Source organism: Triturus cristatus, chromosome 9, assembly GCF_964204655.1.
Source record: "Triturus cristatus chromosome 9, aTriCri1.1, whole genome shotgun sequence".
In the NCBI taxonomy this organism is placed as follows: Eukaryota; Metazoa; Chordata; class Amphibia; order Caudata; family Salamandridae; genus Triturus; species Triturus cristatus.
In genome coordinates, this window is record NC_140592.1 from 347,408,022 (window position 1) to 347,427,950 (window position 19,929).

The 19,929-nt window shown below is 44.4% G+C and overlaps 2 protein-coding genes across 2 annotated transcripts in view; one reads left to right on the forward strand and one right to left on the reverse strand.

The window, feature by feature from the left end:
- Positions 1-1,644: 1,644 nt before the first annotated feature.
- On the reverse strand, positions 1,645-3,539 carry MPG (N-methylpurine DNA glycosylase). Its single transcript, XM_085625120.1, has one exon. It carries the CDS (start codon positions 3,537-3,539, stop codon positions 2,691-2,693), a length of 849 nt encoding a protein of 282 aa, XP_085481246.1. The 3' UTR covers positions 1,645-2,690.
- Positions 3,540-3,707: 168 nt separating this feature from the next.
- The window catches only part of LOC146797907 (uncharacterized), a 134,879-nt gene continuing 118,657 nt past the window's right edge, over positions 3,708-19,929 (forward strand). Inside the window, exon 1 of the mRNA XM_085625119.1 lies at positions 3,708-4,091. Within this exon, the coding sequence (XP_085481245.1) occupies positions 4,003-4,091 (89 nt within the window). The 5' untranslated portion in view covers positions 3,708-4,002. The remainder of the gene's footprint in view (positions 4,092-19,929) is intronic.

Below are 19,929 nucleotides of genomic sequence, written 5' to 3' on the forward strand. Positions count from 1 at the left end.
AGAGGTCTGCTGGCTGTGGAAAAGTGGGCAAATTGGCAGACAGCCCGCTGTTGCCTGTGGAAGAGGGCCTGCAGTTAATGAACACCTGCAACCAATGAGAGGCTAGGCAGTCCAGCTAAGATCACAGCCATGAGACATCCCTCCTACCCCCCCCCACCCCCCATCCTGGCAGTAGAGTCAAGGGCAAAGATGCTGCCTTATGGCTCAGGGAATGCAGACGATCAAGAAAGCACAAGACGTGCTTTCCACATGCTACCCAGCAGTCACCCAGAGACATGCCCACATTTGAATGGGCCACTGACGCCAAATCAGTGAAGGTTGATTCCTTGAACGTGAGAGGGGACGCACCAGTGACTTCTGTGGACCAGGTATAGGTGCATAACCTGGGTCTGCTGTGTGTGGCATAGCCAAGGCAATGGTGAACCACGCTAGGCCTGAGAATGAGGAGACAGAGCGAGACAAATTATTTTTCACCTAAGCAATGGCTCATGCTTCACCCGGGCTGCTAATAGTAGATTAGTATTCATGCTGGGTTTGTGGTTCACGTTTTTCCTACCATACCTTCTGCAGTCCGAGTAGTGGAAAAAGATGGCTCGGCTGAATGCAGCCGCCCAAGATAGCACTTATTTCCTGGTACCTATTGACACCCCACTGTCCTGGGAGGGAGGGAATATTTCCTTGCAGGGAGGAGTGTTGGACCTCAGGGCAGTCAAGAAGAAAACTACAAAATTTGCTAATGGCACACAGCTATGACTCAAGATGAAAAAGCCTTGCTACTTTGTATTAACTCCCTTCATAGCAACTTGAAAGAAGAAACAAACAACATTTAAGTTACAGTTAAACACACAGAATGATAACTTGTTTTCAGAGCCTTGGCAATAAAAAAGATGGAAAGAGTGGAGCGGTGGATGGCTACTGGTGCTGGAGGATCCAGATGCAGAGATTGATGGGCTGCTAGTAGAGGCAAAGAGATGAGACCAAGACTCTAAAGGAACTTGTGCAACCTGAAGAAACACAATCGAGACACTAGACCTCCTGTGAATGGGTACACAGCGCTAAGGAAGACTGCTGAGATTTGTGAAGTCCTTCCTGGGAACTCCAACAAGGTCCTTGATCCAGTGAGCCATAATTGATGCATCTCTGGGAAGGTGCCTGGAGTAAGGCGAGGGAAAAATGACTGAAGAGACATTCATGCTAACAAGTTAATCCTGTTTGTGCCCCTTTCTTCAAGCGCCCATTGAGAACCGCTAAATTTATTGAAGGGTTATGCTAAGATGGGAATGATCATTTGTTATTCACGTTACCAATTAATTTGGGGTGCCAAATTCTTGGCGAAAAATGACCTATTGGCTGTATTAGGCAGTTTGCTTTGAGACCTTTCCCAGGAGGATCTTTTAATAAACAAATTAAAACAAAGTCACTGGCAAGGCAAAAATGCTTTGGGAGCCTTCTCCTTCACAAACATTGTGCTGCAACCTAGGCCTTTTGAAATCCATATACTCATTTACTAATCATGGTTAGGATTCTTACAACAATGTTACTAGAACCAATTTCTCGAAATTAAGTGTAGCCCAATAATTTGTGACGTACAGTATGCATGAGATTTCTGCTTTTCTGTTATTCAAGTGACAAACCTGACATCAATGAAAATTATTTGTTTTATTACAAAAGGAGCCTGGGGCACAACTGATAAATTGTACAGAAAGTATGGGTTTTGTTTAAACAATTAAGATTTTAAAAAAACAGGTTTACAAATATTAGATGACGCAACTAAAACTAGACACCCCTCCGCTCAAAACTTTTCCAGAAAAATTCTGTAGTAAATGCAGTTCAGGGGTGACCTCGAACAAAGTAGAATTATAATTTAAAGAACTGTGATAGAAATGTAAAAGCAATTTGCTGTAGCAGTTGGATCGAAACAAATTGAGGGCCGTTCTGAAACCCGACATGAAAAAAGCGGATATAGAGCATCCATACATCGCAACCAAACACTCCACATTTTTATGTGGAGCGGTCCCATGCCTGTTTGAATTTGTAGATAATTGAGATTCAAAGTTACAACCAAGATTGTTCACTGAAAGACGTTCCGTGTGCTACATTTTAAAGTTAATTAGCCCTTAGTTTGTCAACTATCCCGTAGATCACTGCAGTCGGTACACAGCAGGGTACAGAATTACTTACCCTTTGCAGGGGGGCATACAATAAACGTGTGAATAAGTCTGAGGACCATGTACACATGTTGCTCTTATACAGCTCTCCGCAAGGCTCAGTGCCGGTCTAGCTGCAATAGCGGCACGGGAGACATATCTCTTAAGAATACATGGCTGGAAACCTTTTGGCCAGTATATTTTGTGAAAGCCTGGTAGATTCATTTTTAGGTTAATTTAGTACACCATCTGTCGCCTTAAGCTTAGGACACGTTGGAAGAGGCCTAGGCGTGTTCCTAGCGCTCGATCGGCAGTGGTAAATGATAAGCAACTTTATTTTAAAGTCCGGAACCCAAAGGCTGGGTTGCTGAGTGCAATAAAAAAAAAAAACTAAAAAAAAAACCTTGTTCTTTATTCCCCCCGAGTCGCAGTAAAGCGGTCAACGGTATTTCCATAGGATTCCCAATAGTCAATATTATGACTAATTTTCACTGTTTACAGTACGTTATTAGATGTTCATCCTCCCTGTAGTCGCGCCGCTTCCTAGCTGCTCTCCTGCTCGGCGCTCTTGTTCCGTACACTTACACTGCGATTGCCCAGTAGATAGAAACGTAAGGCTTTGGTCGCCCACTCTCCAGCCGAGCTGCCGATCCCTATACGGGTCGCGCTCACTATAGCGGCCTGCGGCTCCTGATCAGATTCCACCCAAGCGTCTGGGTCACTAGTCAGGTCCCTGCGATCGAAGCTTTTGTCTATGGCTAACGCTTGACAGATCTTGGAGGGTCCGTTGCAAAGCTCCCAGTCCCGAATAGGCTTGCAAGCCTCCTTACGGCGTGCACCCCGGGCTTTCCGCATACAGTCCAAGCCCTGCAGCGGTTCAAGTGCCCGCAGCAGCACGGCTGCCCCGTCGCCCTGGCTTGACACGTTCAAGCAGTAGTAAATACCATAGATCTGGTAAACGTACATGGTCCCCGGTGCCATGAACATGGCCACGTTCCTGCCCGTACGCCGTCCACCCGCGGAGTGCGATGCCTTGTCATCCCCGCCCAGATAGGCTTCTGTCTCCACGATTCGGCCGCGCAGCTCCTCTCCACCAGGCAGCCTTCGCGTCAGCACCTGCCCTAACAGGGCTCGAGCCAGGTTGACGCACGGACGATCAAAGAATTCGGGACCGAGTCGCGAAGGCTTGATGACTGGCCTGAGAACAGTATCCCCGTTCTGAGTCAACAAGCAAATGGTATTCGAAGCCGGGACCTGCGACTTTTTTCCTGTATCGGTAAACGCAACAGGTACAGTTTCCGAACGTGCTGCACATCTTCCCCTCCTCGCTGTTAACTTCTGACAAGCAGAGAGGGGCGCGGCCATCTTGTAGAAGAACGTCTCTAATGTCATATATTCATAGAGCTAGAAGAGAGACTATCCGGATCATCTCTTCCAGGCGCTGACATTTGTTAAATAAATTTAACTCCTAACAAAGACCTAAAATAACTGGTAGTGAAGACGGTGCAACAGCGTCGAATATGACGTAGGCTTTAACTTTGGAACACGCAACACGGGAAAATCCGCACCCAATATGAACCCTGCCCAACTGTTGCATCAATCAAATGCCTAGTCAGTTACGAAATTATACAACCCTTTTACATCTCGTCCAACATAGTAGCCATATTGGAATGGGGTGAAAGTAGTGTGTCTTCTCTTTTTATGTTGGCTATCATAGAGATGACAAAGGAAGATAGTGGCCGAACGGAGGAGCCATCTTAGGTTAGTGCAGTGACTGTACTGACCTATCGAGTTGTTTCTACGCAGTATATGCCCCCTGCGCGTTGATTTGTAGCGGGTTTAGCAACGATTTAAAATGCCACAATATTGCGTGGCTGTAAATTGTAGAAATCGCTGTAAATCTAAGTGTCTGGATGCACAGGGGAGGCCCATCACCTTTCATAGGTAAGTTTCAACACTTTTAGCGTCATTTGACGTTACGTCAGTCTTATTAGCCTGCGTCATCCAGCATGAGTAAGTTGAGGGAAGCAAGAATAGTGCAAAAGCAAACGGAATTCATAAGAACAGTTAAAGAAAAGGTATATGGATTTTGACAACATTTGTCCTCACTACTGATGAGCCGGAGGAAATGTGGCTTTTCATAAGGGGGTGGTGGTTTGTTGTTAATGTAGAGATAGTGATCGAAGATTAGTTTATAGGTGTTGTCACTGTCCACATCGTTGTTTGCGTTATTATTAAAGGATTTATGTGTGGCCACTGTAACCTTCGTGGTTGTACCCCACAAGTTACATGCTTATGTGTGTACATAGAATGCCCTGCATCTAAAAGGAGTTATTATTAGTATACATTGTGTAATAAACTGTAGGGCTTTCCAGAGTAATACGTTTGTTTTCAATGTATGCGAAATGCGTACTTATAATTATGTACTGTTTTGGAGTCCAGATATTCTAAATGCTTCAATCTGTTAATTAAATATTCGTGTTTTGGAAGGTAAGTACTGGGATAGTATAGAGGCACTTTTTATCCCTCCCTCTAATGTGGGTTTTATTATTTTGGTTTGAATGTTATTCGACATTTGGGAAAAAAACGAAGTGATCAGATGATGGTGTCACTTTTTGAGCGTGCCATTTTTTTTACATTTATGCATGCCCGTCAACTCACCGCTTTTTATTTGTTCACCTATTTCACAAACAAAATAACCCCCTAGGCTTTAACCGAATCACCAGGGCACAAGTCCTATGAAAAATAGTTCAGGGACCAATTTGTATATGTAATTTACAATGACATTACATGACGTGATATTACAACAAGTAATATCATGCCTTATATTATCCCTCACTTAAAATTGTAAGTTTACAAAACAAGTTAATATAATTGCAAAGAAATGTGAAAAAACGATTTTTAAAGTTTGTTTTACTTTTATAAGTCGTATGTAGATTTTTCATATATCTGTGTGTAATTTACCTTAGAACTGGCTGAATGTAAGACTGTTTTTAAAGAGATGTGTGGGATTAGGTATAACGTAGTTGAACTGCATTTAGAGTATACAAAAATGTGCTGGGTGTATTTTTTTAAAATTGGTGTTGATGCATATTTGTTTTTTTACTCAAAAAAAGGCAGGAATGTTTCTTTCCCATCGCACAGGCTCAAAGCCACTAGTACTTCAAAAAATATCAGTACTCCTCTCAGAGGTTCTACTGCCTAAAACCGCCTAAAGAACATGAATAAACATAAATAGGTGAAAAGCACTCCAATGTCTGATTTAGTCCTACTATTAATCATGATACATGCTGTCAGTCGAAATAGCGAGTGGTACCTTCTTGTTACTGGACCAGGGGGAGAATAATAATAAGGTGAATCTCAAAAGGACAGAAATAATACACATAAAATCTTCAATTGATTCCTTATGAAGTCCTTTTTAAGAGACAAAATGCATTGGCTGGGTTGACCATGTATCTATGGTATGTTTTGAAGAGGAATAAAGAATAACAAGCATTTACAATGCAATGGTCTCGGCAATATTATAGGTAGAGCTATTGGTATTGCTCATTATTTTTTTATCATTTTTGTATCCCTTAATAAATGGCATTGTCATTTCTATTGGCATTAGCTTTTTGTTTGCATATGTGATACCTATTGCATTAGCAGAGAGAGAGTGAGGTAGTGAGAGAGAGAGGTAGATAGAGAGTGAGGTAGTGAGATAGAGAGTGAGGTAGTGAGATAGGGAGAGTGAGGTAGTGAAAGAGTGAGGTAGCGAGGGAGAGGGATGTTGTGAGGTAGTGAGATAGAGAGAGAGGTAGTGAAAGAGAGAGTGAAAGTGAGTTAGTGAGATAGAAACAGTGAGGTAGTGAGATAGAGAGTGATTGAGGTAGTGAGTGAGAGAGAGTGATGTAGATAGTTAGGTAGAGAGAGAGAGTGAGTTAGTGAGAGAGAGTGATTGAGATAGTGAGAGAGAGAGAGAGAGTGAGGTAGTGAGAGAGTGAGGTAGTGAGAGAGTGAGGTAGTGAGAGAGAGAGGTAGAGAGATAGTGAGGTAGTTTTAGAGAGAGAATCAACTACATAGACATATAGACCTAGTCACATAGATGTAGACATACACTATGTCATTGATCTACACATACAGAGCCACCCATACACACATACAGAGCTACTCACACACATATACAGAGCCATACAGATACAGAGCCACATACATACACAGTCACCCACATACAAATACAGAGCCACCCAACATACATTATGAGGCATATGCGGAGCTGCATACAGCTTCAAATTAAACCAGATCATTTACAGGCAACCGTTAACAGCAAAGTGTACCACGGCCCAGCGGGTTCGGCTGTGGTGCGCCGTTGGGAGAGGATGTGATGGAATTCCGGCGATGGGCAATGCCGCCAGACCTGTGAAAAGGCACCTCTGGCATGTCGGCACTGCGCCTGCAGATGCTGAAGCAAGTAATTAATCAGCTTTACAGGCCAGGGCCTTACCACCCTGCATTCGCCTGATCTCGGAGCTAAGCAGGCCTGGTCCTGGCTAGTACCTGGATGGCAGACCTCCAGTTGCTCGAAGCTCGAGTTTTGGTTTTGATATTAAAGTGAGTTAATAAAGAAATGCCTGGGTCTGGATGTGCGTGTGCATGTGTCTGGTGGGGAGCCTCGGCCCGGTTTTTATGCCTCCTGTGGGGAGGGAGTGGCCCTGAGCCAGGCCTGGGAAGGAGCCAGTCCCGATGCTCCCTGGCTGCTTGTACCTGCCCATCGTGAGGTGAGGGCGTGGCGGTTCGGCGCTCGCTGCTGACATCTGCGGTCACTGCAGGTCACACTTCAGGATCAACTCCCAGCCCTCCTCCTGCCGGGGTCAGTATATTGAGCACCATCGCTCTGGGTCATAGTGACACCAGTTGTTCGTAGCACCTAGAAACAGCAGAGGTGCTATACCAGACGCTCTCTGTGTAATTACACAGTCTACGACCGGAAATACATGGCCACAAAAGACGTCTGCATTTCCCAAAAGGTGGCATTGACAGCCCGGGAGGGTTGAAACATTACAGCCCCCTGCTGCTGATAAGGACCGGACGGCCCCGGGTCACCAGGACGCAGTGCTAAGTGATGTTTGTTTACCAGCACTGTGCATTCTGGGAGTTGTGGTTCTGCTGCGTTCGGTTGGATCAATTGAAGTAAGGTCCCTGGATCCAGTGAAAGAAATGCCCGGGTCTGGATGTGCTTGCGCATGTGTCTGGTGGGGAGGTCCCTCTCTCAGATATAAGTCAGGATTTAGTCGTCAACTGTTGGGGGTCACAAAAATAGGAAAGGGGTCCTAGGTACAAAGGTATTCCTTGCTTCCATCCACTCTTCCTGTGTCGTGCATCGGAAGCTCTGGGACGCAATGGCCCAGAATTAAGAGGTGGGCAATCCACTGAAAGTTTGGACCAGGCTCGAGCCTGAAGCTCGGCTCTGGCTCGGCTTGAGGCCCTGTTGGAACCTCGAGACCACGACGACCCGAGCTTTCATGTGCCTTTTGCCACTCCCCTCCTTCTTCCTGGTCCTGGATGTTGCGGTTAGGGCCAGAGCTGCGGACTTCGGAACTTGGCAGCCAGGGTTGAGTCTCGGCAGCGCTCAACATCCTGTGATTCTGGGCAAATCACCTAACCTCCCCATCTCTATAAACAAAGAATGGTGGCCACGTGTAATGTAAGTGTTGGCAATGGAAAGTACCTGCGTTTCGAGTTTTTACAAAATACAAACTACAGCAAAATGCACATAGGTAAAAACAGATCTTTAGCATAAGAGAAGACAAACAGATAGCTATTTACTGGCTGCTTTGTACAACGTGAACCCAGAAAGGGTGGATAAATCGCGGCTTCCCCTCTTAAATTGTGTGAACTTAGGCAAATATTTATTTTCACCAAAACTCTCTTTCCTTCATAATCACCTATTAAAGCACTTTCAAATAGGTGCGTTCAGAGTATGCTATTGTTGCTCTATAATATTCTGGGCCACGTACAGTGTTTATATGACTCATATCCTGCCACTTATTTCAGTAATGGTTCATGTTTAAAAACTATCCCTTTATGTAGTTCTTGGCGCGGTTTCATAATGTGAGGTATCAATGGCAAAGTTTCTACATCTTTAAGAAATGCACTGTTTTAAATTTTGAAGGGACTTGATCACATTTTACATGATGTGTGTTGTACGAGTTACATCGCAGCCATTTTCAGGGCTGGGCTCGTGCACAGGCTCGAAGATCTGAGCCAGAACCTTGACTCGGCTCTGGCTCGGCTCTCCCTGTTCATTTGTTGGCTTGCCCACCTCTTTCCGGAGTGCTCAAGCCTGGCCGGGTCCACGGCTATCGGTGAGTGAGACTCTCGCCTCCTCTCCCCGTTCTGCTGGCTGCCAGCGCTCCCTTTCCCAGACCACGGATGCAAGATTTTTCCAGTACTACGGCCAAGTGTGGTGTGATGGGGACCCCGCTCTTCGGAGTGTATGGTACTCGGGGAGCCCCGCGGATGGGGCAGCTAGCAGGGCGGGGCTCAGGCTGGGAGCGTGAGAGAGGGGACACGGAGTGTGAGAGAAATTAGAAAGAGAGAAAGTCAGGGGGTTCGGTGGGAAGAAGAAGGAAAACAAAGACGCATGAGAGAAATTAGGAAGAGAGATAGTCAGGGGGGATTCGGAGGGAAAAAGAAAAACAGGCAGGCTGGGAGCGTGAGAGAGGAGACACGGAGTGTGAGAGAAATTAGAAAGAGAGAAAGTCAGGGGGTTCGGTGGGAAGAAGAAGGAAAACAAAGACGCGTGAGAGAAATTAGGAAGAGAGAAAGTCAGGGGGGATTCGGAGGGAAAAAGAAAACAAGGAGCCAGAAAAGGCGGGTCATAAAATGCAATAAGTTGGAAATGTTACTCATAGTAAATGACATAAGCCACCTAAATACACGCAGAGAACTTCACATGAGTATAAACAGTGCGTTCTGAAGGTGTTCAGGCTTACTTTTCCCACTTCCCCATGTCAACTTTCTTCTAATCAGCCCTTTCCAAGATGGCTGCAAAAATGACGTCTGCTTTCTGTTTTGATTAGACACAAGCCGGTAGTGTTGGGATGGCTGCATGATTTGTTTCTTCGTGCCTGGAGTCAGCCTGTATCGTTGCAAAAATGGCAGCGCCTGTCGAAGACGGTGTGCATGCACCAATGCCAGGCAGATGTGGTTTCTACGTGGCAAAAAAGAGCAGATTCTGCAAAATGATTGTGTCAGAAGGAAAGAGGTTATGCGGGGATCACGCAACGCACGGAAAGGAAGTATGGAGTATTTTTAGGTTGAGTTTAATATTAATAGACAGTGCAGCTGGTTGTGAAAGACGTATTGTGAATTTACCAGTAATGTAAATAAGCTATGCAGCCCGAGCAAAGTAAAGAGGAACAAGCCGAGGGCACCGGAAGACACCACCGCCTTTCTCCGAGGCAGAGCAGAAATGCCTCGGAGAAACGCAGCGTCCTTTTCGGATTTGGGGGCGTGTTTTGCTGTTATCTCCTCCTTGAGACTTCTTGCAAAAAACACGCCCCCCGATCCGAAAAGGACGGGGCCTGATCTGAATGACTGACCTCTTCTCCAATGGCTGGCCAGCATTCAAGAGGCCAGCCAATGGAGAACAGGGGAGAAGAGGGGCGGGTTCAAGCCCCTCTTCTCCAAGTCATTAAATCTCTCGACTTCCGGTTCTGCCTTCGGCAGACCGGATGGTCCCGAGACCTAAAAATGGACCATAAAATGAATGTCATCTGGGAGGTATTAATGAAGTGAGTTATTTTGTGATCATCATTGTTTTTTTTGTTTAAATTTTTTTATTAGGGTTTTGCATACAACATTCCATAATGGACATCAAATATATCATTGACGAACCACTTTTTACATCATTGTAAGGTATCATTCCTGTTTACAAAGGGTGATTGCATTAGTTGCCGAGTCTCTGGAACCTCTTGACATTACTAAGATCGTAAATCTACTACTGGTTTGTTCCAATAGGCTGTAGTGTACGCCATTGCGACTGTACCGGTGTGTCACGTGTTAGCTAGGGTTAGCTCGTTCTCCCCATTTCTGTCTGTGTAGCTCTTCCCTCATGACGTATGTAATCATCTATTCCGTTTAACTAGTGTATCGGTTTTTGAACTGCCGATGGAATTAACTATGAACTGTGGGGAGGAGAGAAATAACGGTAAACAAAAAATAAAGGAAACACTAAAAGGGGGGAGGGAAATTAATAAGAGGAACATGAGGGGGGGAGTAGATGTAGGGCGGGCAAGGATAAGCTGTCCTGGTGGGCGTTGCGTTGACTGAGTGCAGGCACGTTGGATGTGTCCTGAGGCGATCTAGGGAGAAAGCGGGCCGTTGTAAGGGCAAGCGATAAATTCGGGGGGTTTCGCCCATCTCTCCTAGTTGATTCTTCTACTTGTCTATTGTACCGCTATCGTTATCATTGGGTCCTGAGTGGCGGGGGAAAGGGAGGGAGTGTGGGGTGCGGGCTGCGTCATTTCCTGTGTTTCCCCTTCTGCGCGCTCCTGCTTGAAGTGGATTAGTAGCTGTGCCCATTCCATGGATATTGGATGTTTACGGGTGCCCTTTACCTCTTCCTCTCGTAGTGTCTCTTCCTCTGCTGCACCCCATTTGAGTAGTGCTCCCGCCCAAGCTGCCTCCGAGGGCCCCGCAGGAGCTCTCCAATGCATAGCTATATTCCTTCTCGCTAAGAGAATGGCCAGGGATGCGAACCTCCATTGTACTTCTGCGGTTTTCTTTTTCTGGAATATCCCCAGAGCGCACGTCTCCCACGTGGAAATGTTCAGGAGATTGGTCGTCGATCGGAGTGCATGGTGCACCTTGTCCCAATACCGCTGTATGGATGGGCAGGTCCAAAACATATGTTTGAAGTCTGCTTCTGGTGCTTGGCAGCGGGGGCACCGGAATTGCGTATCGGGGTAAAACCGGTGAAGTTTATCCGGTGTGAGATACGCTCGATGCAGGATATTAAACTGTATGTTTTTGAATCGCGCATTCCTGGATACCTTTTTGTGAAATTTTAGAGCTTGTCGCCATTCTGTGTCATGGAACGCTCGGCCCGTGTCGTCCTCCCACGTCCCCCTGAGCCCATCCAGGGAAACATCCGTCAATTCCCGGATCGCTTTGTAATGCCATGTGATTAGGTGCCCACCTGCCCCCATGCGCAGTATTGTGTGTAACACTGGATGAGTCGGGGGCTCCCCGTCCCGCAGATTCCAGTATTGGCTACCACTATCTAAGATTTGTCTGTGTCGTAAAAACTGTCCATGCGGCCAACTGAGCATAGGTCTTCAGTTGTCCTTCGTGAAACAACGCCTCCGTCTTTGTAATGTCGTGATTGGTCCATACTCGAAAGGCTCCCGCAGTGTAGTACCCACTTTTCCGGGGGAATCCCACCAGGGGGAGCAAGTGGGAGTATAGTGGTCGGCCCCTCGACATACGGTGTATCCGCATCATACATCTGCGGGCTACAAAAACCTGTAGCGGGTGCGTGCGTGCCGGTTTAGTACCTGGCAATAGCATTCGTCTGATCGCGTTGTGATCATCATTGTTGACAGATATTTCAAATATTGGTATTACGCAGGAAGCATTGATAGTAGGACTAAATCAGATATTTGAGTGCTTTTCCCCTATATATATTGTTTATTCACGTTTATTTTCTGCTGTTGTTCTTTATCCAGTACAAATGCCTGCAAATTTGCAGCTTATTAGACCATAGAAGAGTTACCATTGGGCCTCTTTTTCAATGGGATGCTGCCAGTGGGAAGGCAAGGAGGAGGTTTAAATACACCCTAAGGCAATGTTACACGCATGCCCATTTGTAAATGGAAACCGCTGCAGTGCTGGGGCTCAAGAGGACGCCTCTTAGCTTTCTTCAGCATCGGGTAAGGGGAACAGAGTCCTCTCTCTCGGAAAAAAAATAGTGGGAGGGCTCTGTCCACCCTCGTCCCCACTGACTTGTGCCCTGGGAATTATCCATTTTGCAATCTCCCATCAGCGTTTTAAAAAGTTTTCATTCTCCATCAGTCTTAATAGAATCACCCTCTTAAGCACATGCCTTAGCCCACATTTGGGCAGCAAGAGGTCAGATATGTTTATGTGTATGTACTTTGGTTCTGGAGACACGTTTTGTAGCATCCCATTTATTAGGTATTGCCTAAGGACAGCTTTAAGCTGTCTGTTTGGAAAAGACCTCTTGCGGACCTTCCTAAAAACTTTTATAGTAGGCTTAGAGCTCTCCCATTGGTAGGATTTTGTTATCACTTTAATGTGCTTGCTTCTTATTCAATTTCTTCTATTCCTCTCTTCTTGTGTTTGTTCCTTCCCCAGATCACAGCATATTTACCATCCTTTAGATTGGCTTGCATCCTTCCACTACTTACATATATTGTAGTTTCTTTAAGCACTCCATGAGGATACAAGTGTTTTCTTCCCCATCAAAAAATCCTGTGCTCTCCATATTGCTCTCTCCTCCTCCACTTGCTGTCTCCCTTGTGGGATGGGTTTTGTTCCATACCTGACCCCATCCCACATGCTCACTGGTGCTCCTTACTAGACTTTTAAATTTTAGATTTTGTTTGTAATTCTTCCTAATCCCCCCCCCCCTGTCAAGGTTGACCTTTGCTCACTGCACTCAGGTACTATACCCTAATTGTGTCGTTTTACCATCCTTTAACTCCAGGATGGAACCTGATTGATTTATATACATGTAAGACATCGAACCACCACTATTGTTCTACATTCATAAACATAAGGTATTATAACCAATTGAATGCATTGTCATTGATGTAATTAACTGCATTGTCACTGTCTCCTTGGATGAACCGATGTGTAAAGTGTTTCTTCAATTGAATGTAACTTTATTGGAAACACTGTATTGGACATTACACTGACTCTGTATTTGATTACCAGATAAAATGTTAATGTGCCAACTAGAACGCTGGATGTCTAAAAATCACAATTAATGTTATTTTGAAAAGTATATTCACGCCAAGAATTGTTAGTTTTGTTCATGTATAGTACTACACTTTGTTTATGTTCACTAATTGTTGCGTCGTGTCTGACGTTGATTGCTATACCTTTAACAACCCCATGGCCCCTGTCAGGGGTCATGTGATAAAGACCACGGCTGTGGTCAAAACGCGTCTTCTTTCTGCCGAATGAACACCTTTACCGCTGATCAGTGTGTCTGAAGGATCATCTTTTCCTTTGAATCTTAACGTGAAATATATATCTATCTACATATATATATTAAAAAAAGGTTAGTGATGTTATAGTTGGGTGAAAATGTCTGTTTAAATGTAACATTTGAAACTAAAAAATACACTGACATTAACCAGTTATAGTTATTTCAAGTAACTATAACTCACGCCCCCGCCATGCAGAGTGCTGTCGTCAATGATGCCCTTCCAGAAGTCTTATTTATGTTATCAATAATGTGATAGAATGTCATGGGTGATGTAATATGTGAGGTCATAAGCAGTGCGTGGTGAGGGTGTGAGTTATAGTTCCACCCCCTTTTTTTAATTGGTTGCCGAAATCCCCCGGGACACTTGTTGGAGTCAGCATGCTTTCTGCACTACTGTGAGACTCCTGCAGGAGAAGGGGAGCCCTGTTGGCTCAAGCGTGTGTCCTGCAAGATTGCAGCAACCCTAGAAAAGTTTTAAAAATAAATTTGGCCCCATTAGGATCTATCTGGAACCGAGTCTCTGTGTCCTGAAATTGCAGCTGCAACATTTCCCCTCATATTGCAGCCAGCCAATCACAGAGGGAGCTCTCTTGGGACTCGGGGGAGCCTCTCACTCCCACGGGAGTGAGACTGTAGACAAGAAAAAAGCCTCCTTGGCCAATCAAATCACACTTTTATTTGAAGTTGCGTGTCTGTGGGACTCAGGCAGAAGAACCCAATCGTCCAGATATACATACATTTTCACCTTTATTTCTCAAAAAGTACTAATGGATTTATACCAAGAAAAAGCACGCTTTCTGTCAAATTTGGTGCAATTCCGTTCAGCCGTTTTCCCTGATGGCGGTTCAAAAAATTCCTATGAAAACTTCACAGGGAAATTGTGTTTTGGCACCAACTTTTTTTTCTCAGCCCTGGCTTGAAGGTTCCCCCCGAAACCTTCAAGGAAGGAGCTGCGATTAATGTTTTTTTTTCTTCAAAAGTTTTGTGAAGATTCATCAAATGACACCAAAGTTGTTAGTAAACCAAAATTGTGTTTTGGGACCCCTTTTTTTTCCTCAGCCCCTGCTTGAGGGATCACCCTAAAACTTTCAAGGAAGGAGCTGAGATAGATGATTTTTTTTGTGTGGAAAGTTTTGTGACGTTTCGTCAAATGGCGCCATTGTTATTAGCAAGCCAAAAAAGTTTCTTCCTATGGTAACTAGATCCTAACTAGACATACACAGTGGCGATTGCCACACATATATATTAGTTAAAGTTAGGAATATCAGAGATGGGAAGTCCTAGGATTTTTGCTTGCTAATAACTTTGCCACCATTTGACAAATATTCACAAAACTTTAGACCTATTGCTTTTTTAGGTCTCGTCTAGGCATCATGCATGCGCTGTCTCTCCGAGACATCAAGTAATCTGTATCAGGGGTTAAACTCCGCCTATTGCCGGGTAATTTCTCCTGCTGCTTGCCATTTGTAAACTCCGGCATTGCTTTTGTTAGCGGGCTTAATATTGGCTGTGGATCTGATGCGTCACTTCTGTTTAATCCGGAAGCAGCACTGCCTAACTACAGTTTTCGTCCGCTTGTCGTGGTTCGTGTGTCTCCGAGGGGCTGCATCTTTTCATGTAAGGACTACTTCTTTGTTTTGTTTTTAAGCGCCATGTTTACCCGATGCCATGCACATATGTTTAAAATGCACGGGCCTTTCATCATTTGCTTATTTTCTGTGCGTGCGTATACGTGTGTGAAGGACACAGTGTTTGTTCATGTGTATGTTTGTCTGGTGTGTGCGTGTGTGTAGTCACCAGCTCCTCGGATAGTTACATCAACAGCCCTGTGCATGTCTTGTTTTGTTTAACGCTCCCTCCCCCGCCTAAGCTAGAGCTGCTTTGAAGGTCGCTTTATTTGACACTTTATATTTACAAAGTGCTCACTCGCCCCGACTTCGCACTTTAACTTTCATTATGTGTGTTCATTCCTTGTTTAACCGTTGCCAAGCTGTTCACCCCTTCCCTCCCCCTCCTAGGAGCCATGGCATCCCAGGAATGTCAGCCCCTGCTTTGTGTGAGCAGCGGTCATGCGAGGGGCCACTTGCCATTACTCCTAGAACTGGCATCTGTACTTGTTTTCAATTTTTGGTTATCGCTTCTTGTTTATCTTTATTGGTGATGTTTTTGGTGTTGCTGCTTTCCCACTTCCCCTGCAGCAGTCTTCTTTTGGCCCGTTGCCGTTTTCAGTCCCCTTCACATTATAAACCCTCCCACCACCCTCAGAGCGCGCACAGCCCATGCAGCCAGTGACGTGTATGGGGTATGCTCCCCAATGCCAGTCTATCATCAGTTTGAAGTTCAGTTATGACTCCAAGCTCTCCACCTCCCTCTCACACATTTCTTTCCTCTGGCCTTCTGCATCCTGTACCCATGCTTGCTGCGCTCTCTGATAGTCTCCATGATTGTGTGACCTAGTTGCTCAGAGGCTCCTGTACACATACGTGCTATTCTTAGCCAAGTCTGCTACTCGGATGATTTGGTAATTTAATGAATGAGTACCTCAGTCATTGCCTACGGTGTTACTAGTCTAAATTAGCCATCACTGCAGCTCTGTCTCATTTCTGATTTTCCCCGCTTTCTCTCTGCTTTGAAACGTAGCCAGATGTTATAAAAATTTGCTGCAACTAAGTTATGAGTAATTACGAGTCGTTCACAGTGAGCCTTCCCACCTATCTATTTTGTACTGTGTTCACACTTTTGGGATCTCTAATCTTTTTGGGCAGTTTATTTGCTGGAAACTCATGCAACAACAATGGAGTAAGATATGGTTTATTTGTTACTGTGTTTTAGTGACCTCGATCACAGGGCGTGGCATGTCCGTGCGCATTACTTGGCTTCTGACTGGATTTGTCCTTTTTGGACGCGGATGAGTGTAGGTTTGCATAAGTCATTTATGTTTTACATTGTGTTGAATCCTAGACTAAGACAGTGGATCCGAACGAACGGAATCTATGTACCGGAACGCTCTTCCTTGGGGCGAAGAGTGCTGTTACTTAGTTTCCAGTAAACTGAATTAGCTCCTTTTTCGATTATATACAGCAGTAAAGCAGCTTTATTTCTCGTTGCATCAGGCATGGGTGAACTGTTTCTGTCTAGGTTAGTTTCTGAGCTAGCATCTTACTCGGTGTGCTTCTATAAGTATATGGGACTTCAGACCACCCAGATTTTCGAGTGTACAGATACTCGACACCGTCCGATCCTCCACACAAAGCGGAAGCAGTAGGCATTACTTTGCTTTACATAAGCTCAGGGCACACGTCCTAAAACAAGCATTTGCAATGCAATAGGTCTTGCATTTGCGAGAGTTTGAGCTATTGGCATTGTAAATGACCATACCTTTTTTAAATCTGTTTTGAAAACCGGCAAAGGCTGTGTAAACCCACACTTTGTACTTGCAGTCCTTGCTTACGAGAAGCAAGGCTGCTAGTAAAACGGGCTCAGTTACTGCCAGTCTTGCTTCTCGTAAGCAATGACTATAAGTACAAAGTGCTTGTTTGCGCACCGCTTGCAGGTTTTCAAAACACATAAATAAAAAGCATTGTCATTTACAATGCCAATAGCTCAAACTCTCGCAAATGCGAGACCTATTGCATTACAAATGCTTGTCTACATTAGCAGATTGAAAAAAAAAAAAAAAAAACACGTGTCCAGGGATGGCTAATGCGACACATACTTTTTTACACACACCGTGGCATAGGCGTACTCGCCGTCGCCACTACATTGACCACAGTTCCTTGGGGCAACTTGCTGGTGTGACGAGCAGTGTGCGGCCAATTGAACTTGATATATTACGGCTCCCTTGAGCCAACGGGCTGACGAGTCCTGGATCAGCACCTGCGCGCCATGAGAGGTACTCTACCTGTTTTTAATTTTTGGCAGTCCACGCGGCACCCCTCTACACTTACCTGCTCCCTGCTGACGAGAGGCAACTACCTCGAAACACGTGTCCAGGGATGGCTAATGCGACACATACTTTTTTACACACACCGTGGCATAGGCGTACTCGCCGTCGCCACTACATTGACCACAGTTCCTTGGGGCAACTTGCTGGTGTGACGAGCAGTGTGCGGCCAATTGAACTTGATACATTAGCAGATGATGCAAAGTATTGCAGTGATTCATTAAGGGGTGTAAAAGAAATCGAGGGGTCCTCAAACTGCATTTTTCCACCAGTGCATTTTACATAGACTTTTTACTCGGCCATACAGTAAAATGGCTGAACGGATTTTAATGAAAATTGGCAGGAATGTAGCTTGTGTTCTGTAGATGATCCCTTTTGGTAGTATATGTAGTTTTAAAATTGTACGGCATTTAAACGTAGTGATGTATTATGCCACGGTATAACCCAGTATTTTCATTGTATTCTGCGGTACCTGCTGATGACAAAGCAGTATATGAATGGCTAATGACTGTATTTACAAATAAAAAAGGATTAGCTACAACTGTAACTCTAGTGGGACAAATTTAAACCCCTTAGTCTACAATTATACATAAATTATTATTGTACATTACCGTAATTTGTCATTAACTTTGTCATATATACTTTTTTCAAGACACCTTCTACTGTGTTGCTATATACAAATGATTTATTTGTACATACTTCTTCAAATCAAGCGACAAATTCATCCATAAAACTGCAGTCACACTGTCCTCATATAATGTCAAGTTTAGTTTATTAGTCAATTAAAACCATAAACAAAATCACACGGTTAAAAAGTACATAATGAATGAAAAGTAAAATGAATGAAAAAGGGGTAAGTCATACAGCTAGTACAACCTCGACTCTTCACGCTACATACCCTTTGCTTTCTTCAACTTTTCTTCCTGGAAATTTTAGTCAGGATACCAACACTAATCTATGTTAGATAAAAAATGACTAAACATGAATCATTCGTTACCCTGACATCTAAAAAGGCAAGCTTTAAGCACAGATAACTAAAATGTCCCTTAAGTAAATGAATATATATAATTAAAATGCCTATAAGCAGGACTAAGAAAAGGATGAATATGGTGCCAGATGGACTGTGAAACCCACTATTAAAAACAATTATACAAATATTCACACCATTAAGAATATAGAAATAGATAAAATAGTTATCTGAGTCTAACGGGATAGGAACCTACTAGTTTTAGTCCCTAGCAGCCCGCCCTTCACATTTACTGTGCGTGCTCGGTTTACATTAAAAGTTTCTGAGTTATTACAACTTAGAATTACATTCAGGGACCACCTCCAGATTACACATCGCATATCCTATTAACTGACCATTTTCTTAAAACAGGTCAACTGAGTCAGTCTAATGTTCAGCATGGTGTTGATTGGGTCCATGGACTCCACCAGTGCGTGCCTACAGGACCTAATTCCCAGTTCAAGGAGCTCCTGCCTTAATAGAGCTCTTCGTTGAACCATCAAAGCAGGACAAACACAGACAATGTGAAGCAGAGATTCAGGCCCTTGGTGGCATAGACGGCAGGACTGTTCTTCACTTTGACTGGACATCCTCCATTTTGGCATGAGGTCTAGCGTGGGTATTTCTCCAAATCTTAGGGCCAAAAATGACTGTTTGATCTTCCAGTGGTAAGGTGCAGCTAGCAAGGCTGACTCTCTTAGAGTAGAATACGATTTCAACACCAACCACCCGTGGCGACGTTTTGACAGGGTATCTTTGTCTGCTATCCAACTTTGCAGTTTTGTAGATTTATTTACAAGCTTCTTAAAGATTTTCCCAGAGATATTAGAGTTCCAAAGGTCACCCAGATCAAGCGTTGTAATGCTGTTTTCTAAAAAAGTCTTGTAAGCACAGTTGCCCCTTTGCTAGTTAATTTCAGTCCAGACTGGATTAGCCAGAGCATTTTCTGCTGCTGAACGCAAGTTATAACATAACTTTACAAACGCCGCTGGCCTAGCGAGTGTCTGTTTTGTAAGCTGTAATTCTAGCCGGATTTGCGCCGGTGAAGCCAAATTGGGGAGCCTAAAAATGTGTTTATAGGCTCTTATCATCAGTTTTTCCAAAAAAAAGAGGAGCATCGCCCAACATAATCTCCATTCCATATGCAAGGGTTGGCAACAGTTTGGCTTTCAGAACTGATCCTGTGGGCTTTAAATCGTGACCTTTAATAGATCTGGCCAGTGATGAGAAGCCGTAATTAAGGGCCTGCGCTTTCGCCCTAATCGCCTTCTTCTGGGAAACAAAGGAGGAATTTGCATCTATTTTCACTCCTAGGTATACGTAGAGTTTGACCTCCTCAATTTTGTTTCCGTTAATAACCCATTTTCGATTTGTCTTGACGGGACGATAGCACACCATCACACTTGTTTTTGAAAAATGTATTTCCATGCTGTTCTTTTCAGTGTAAGCTCCCAGAGTGTTGAGCAGTCTTTGGAGTCCTATTCGCGTGTTGCTGAACAACACCAGGTCATCTGCATGGAGGATATGTGACAATTGTTTGTCTCCTACAGACGGAGCATGGGCAATCTGTTCGTCAAGCTCCGTGGAAAGGTCTGCCAAAAATAAGTTAAAAAGG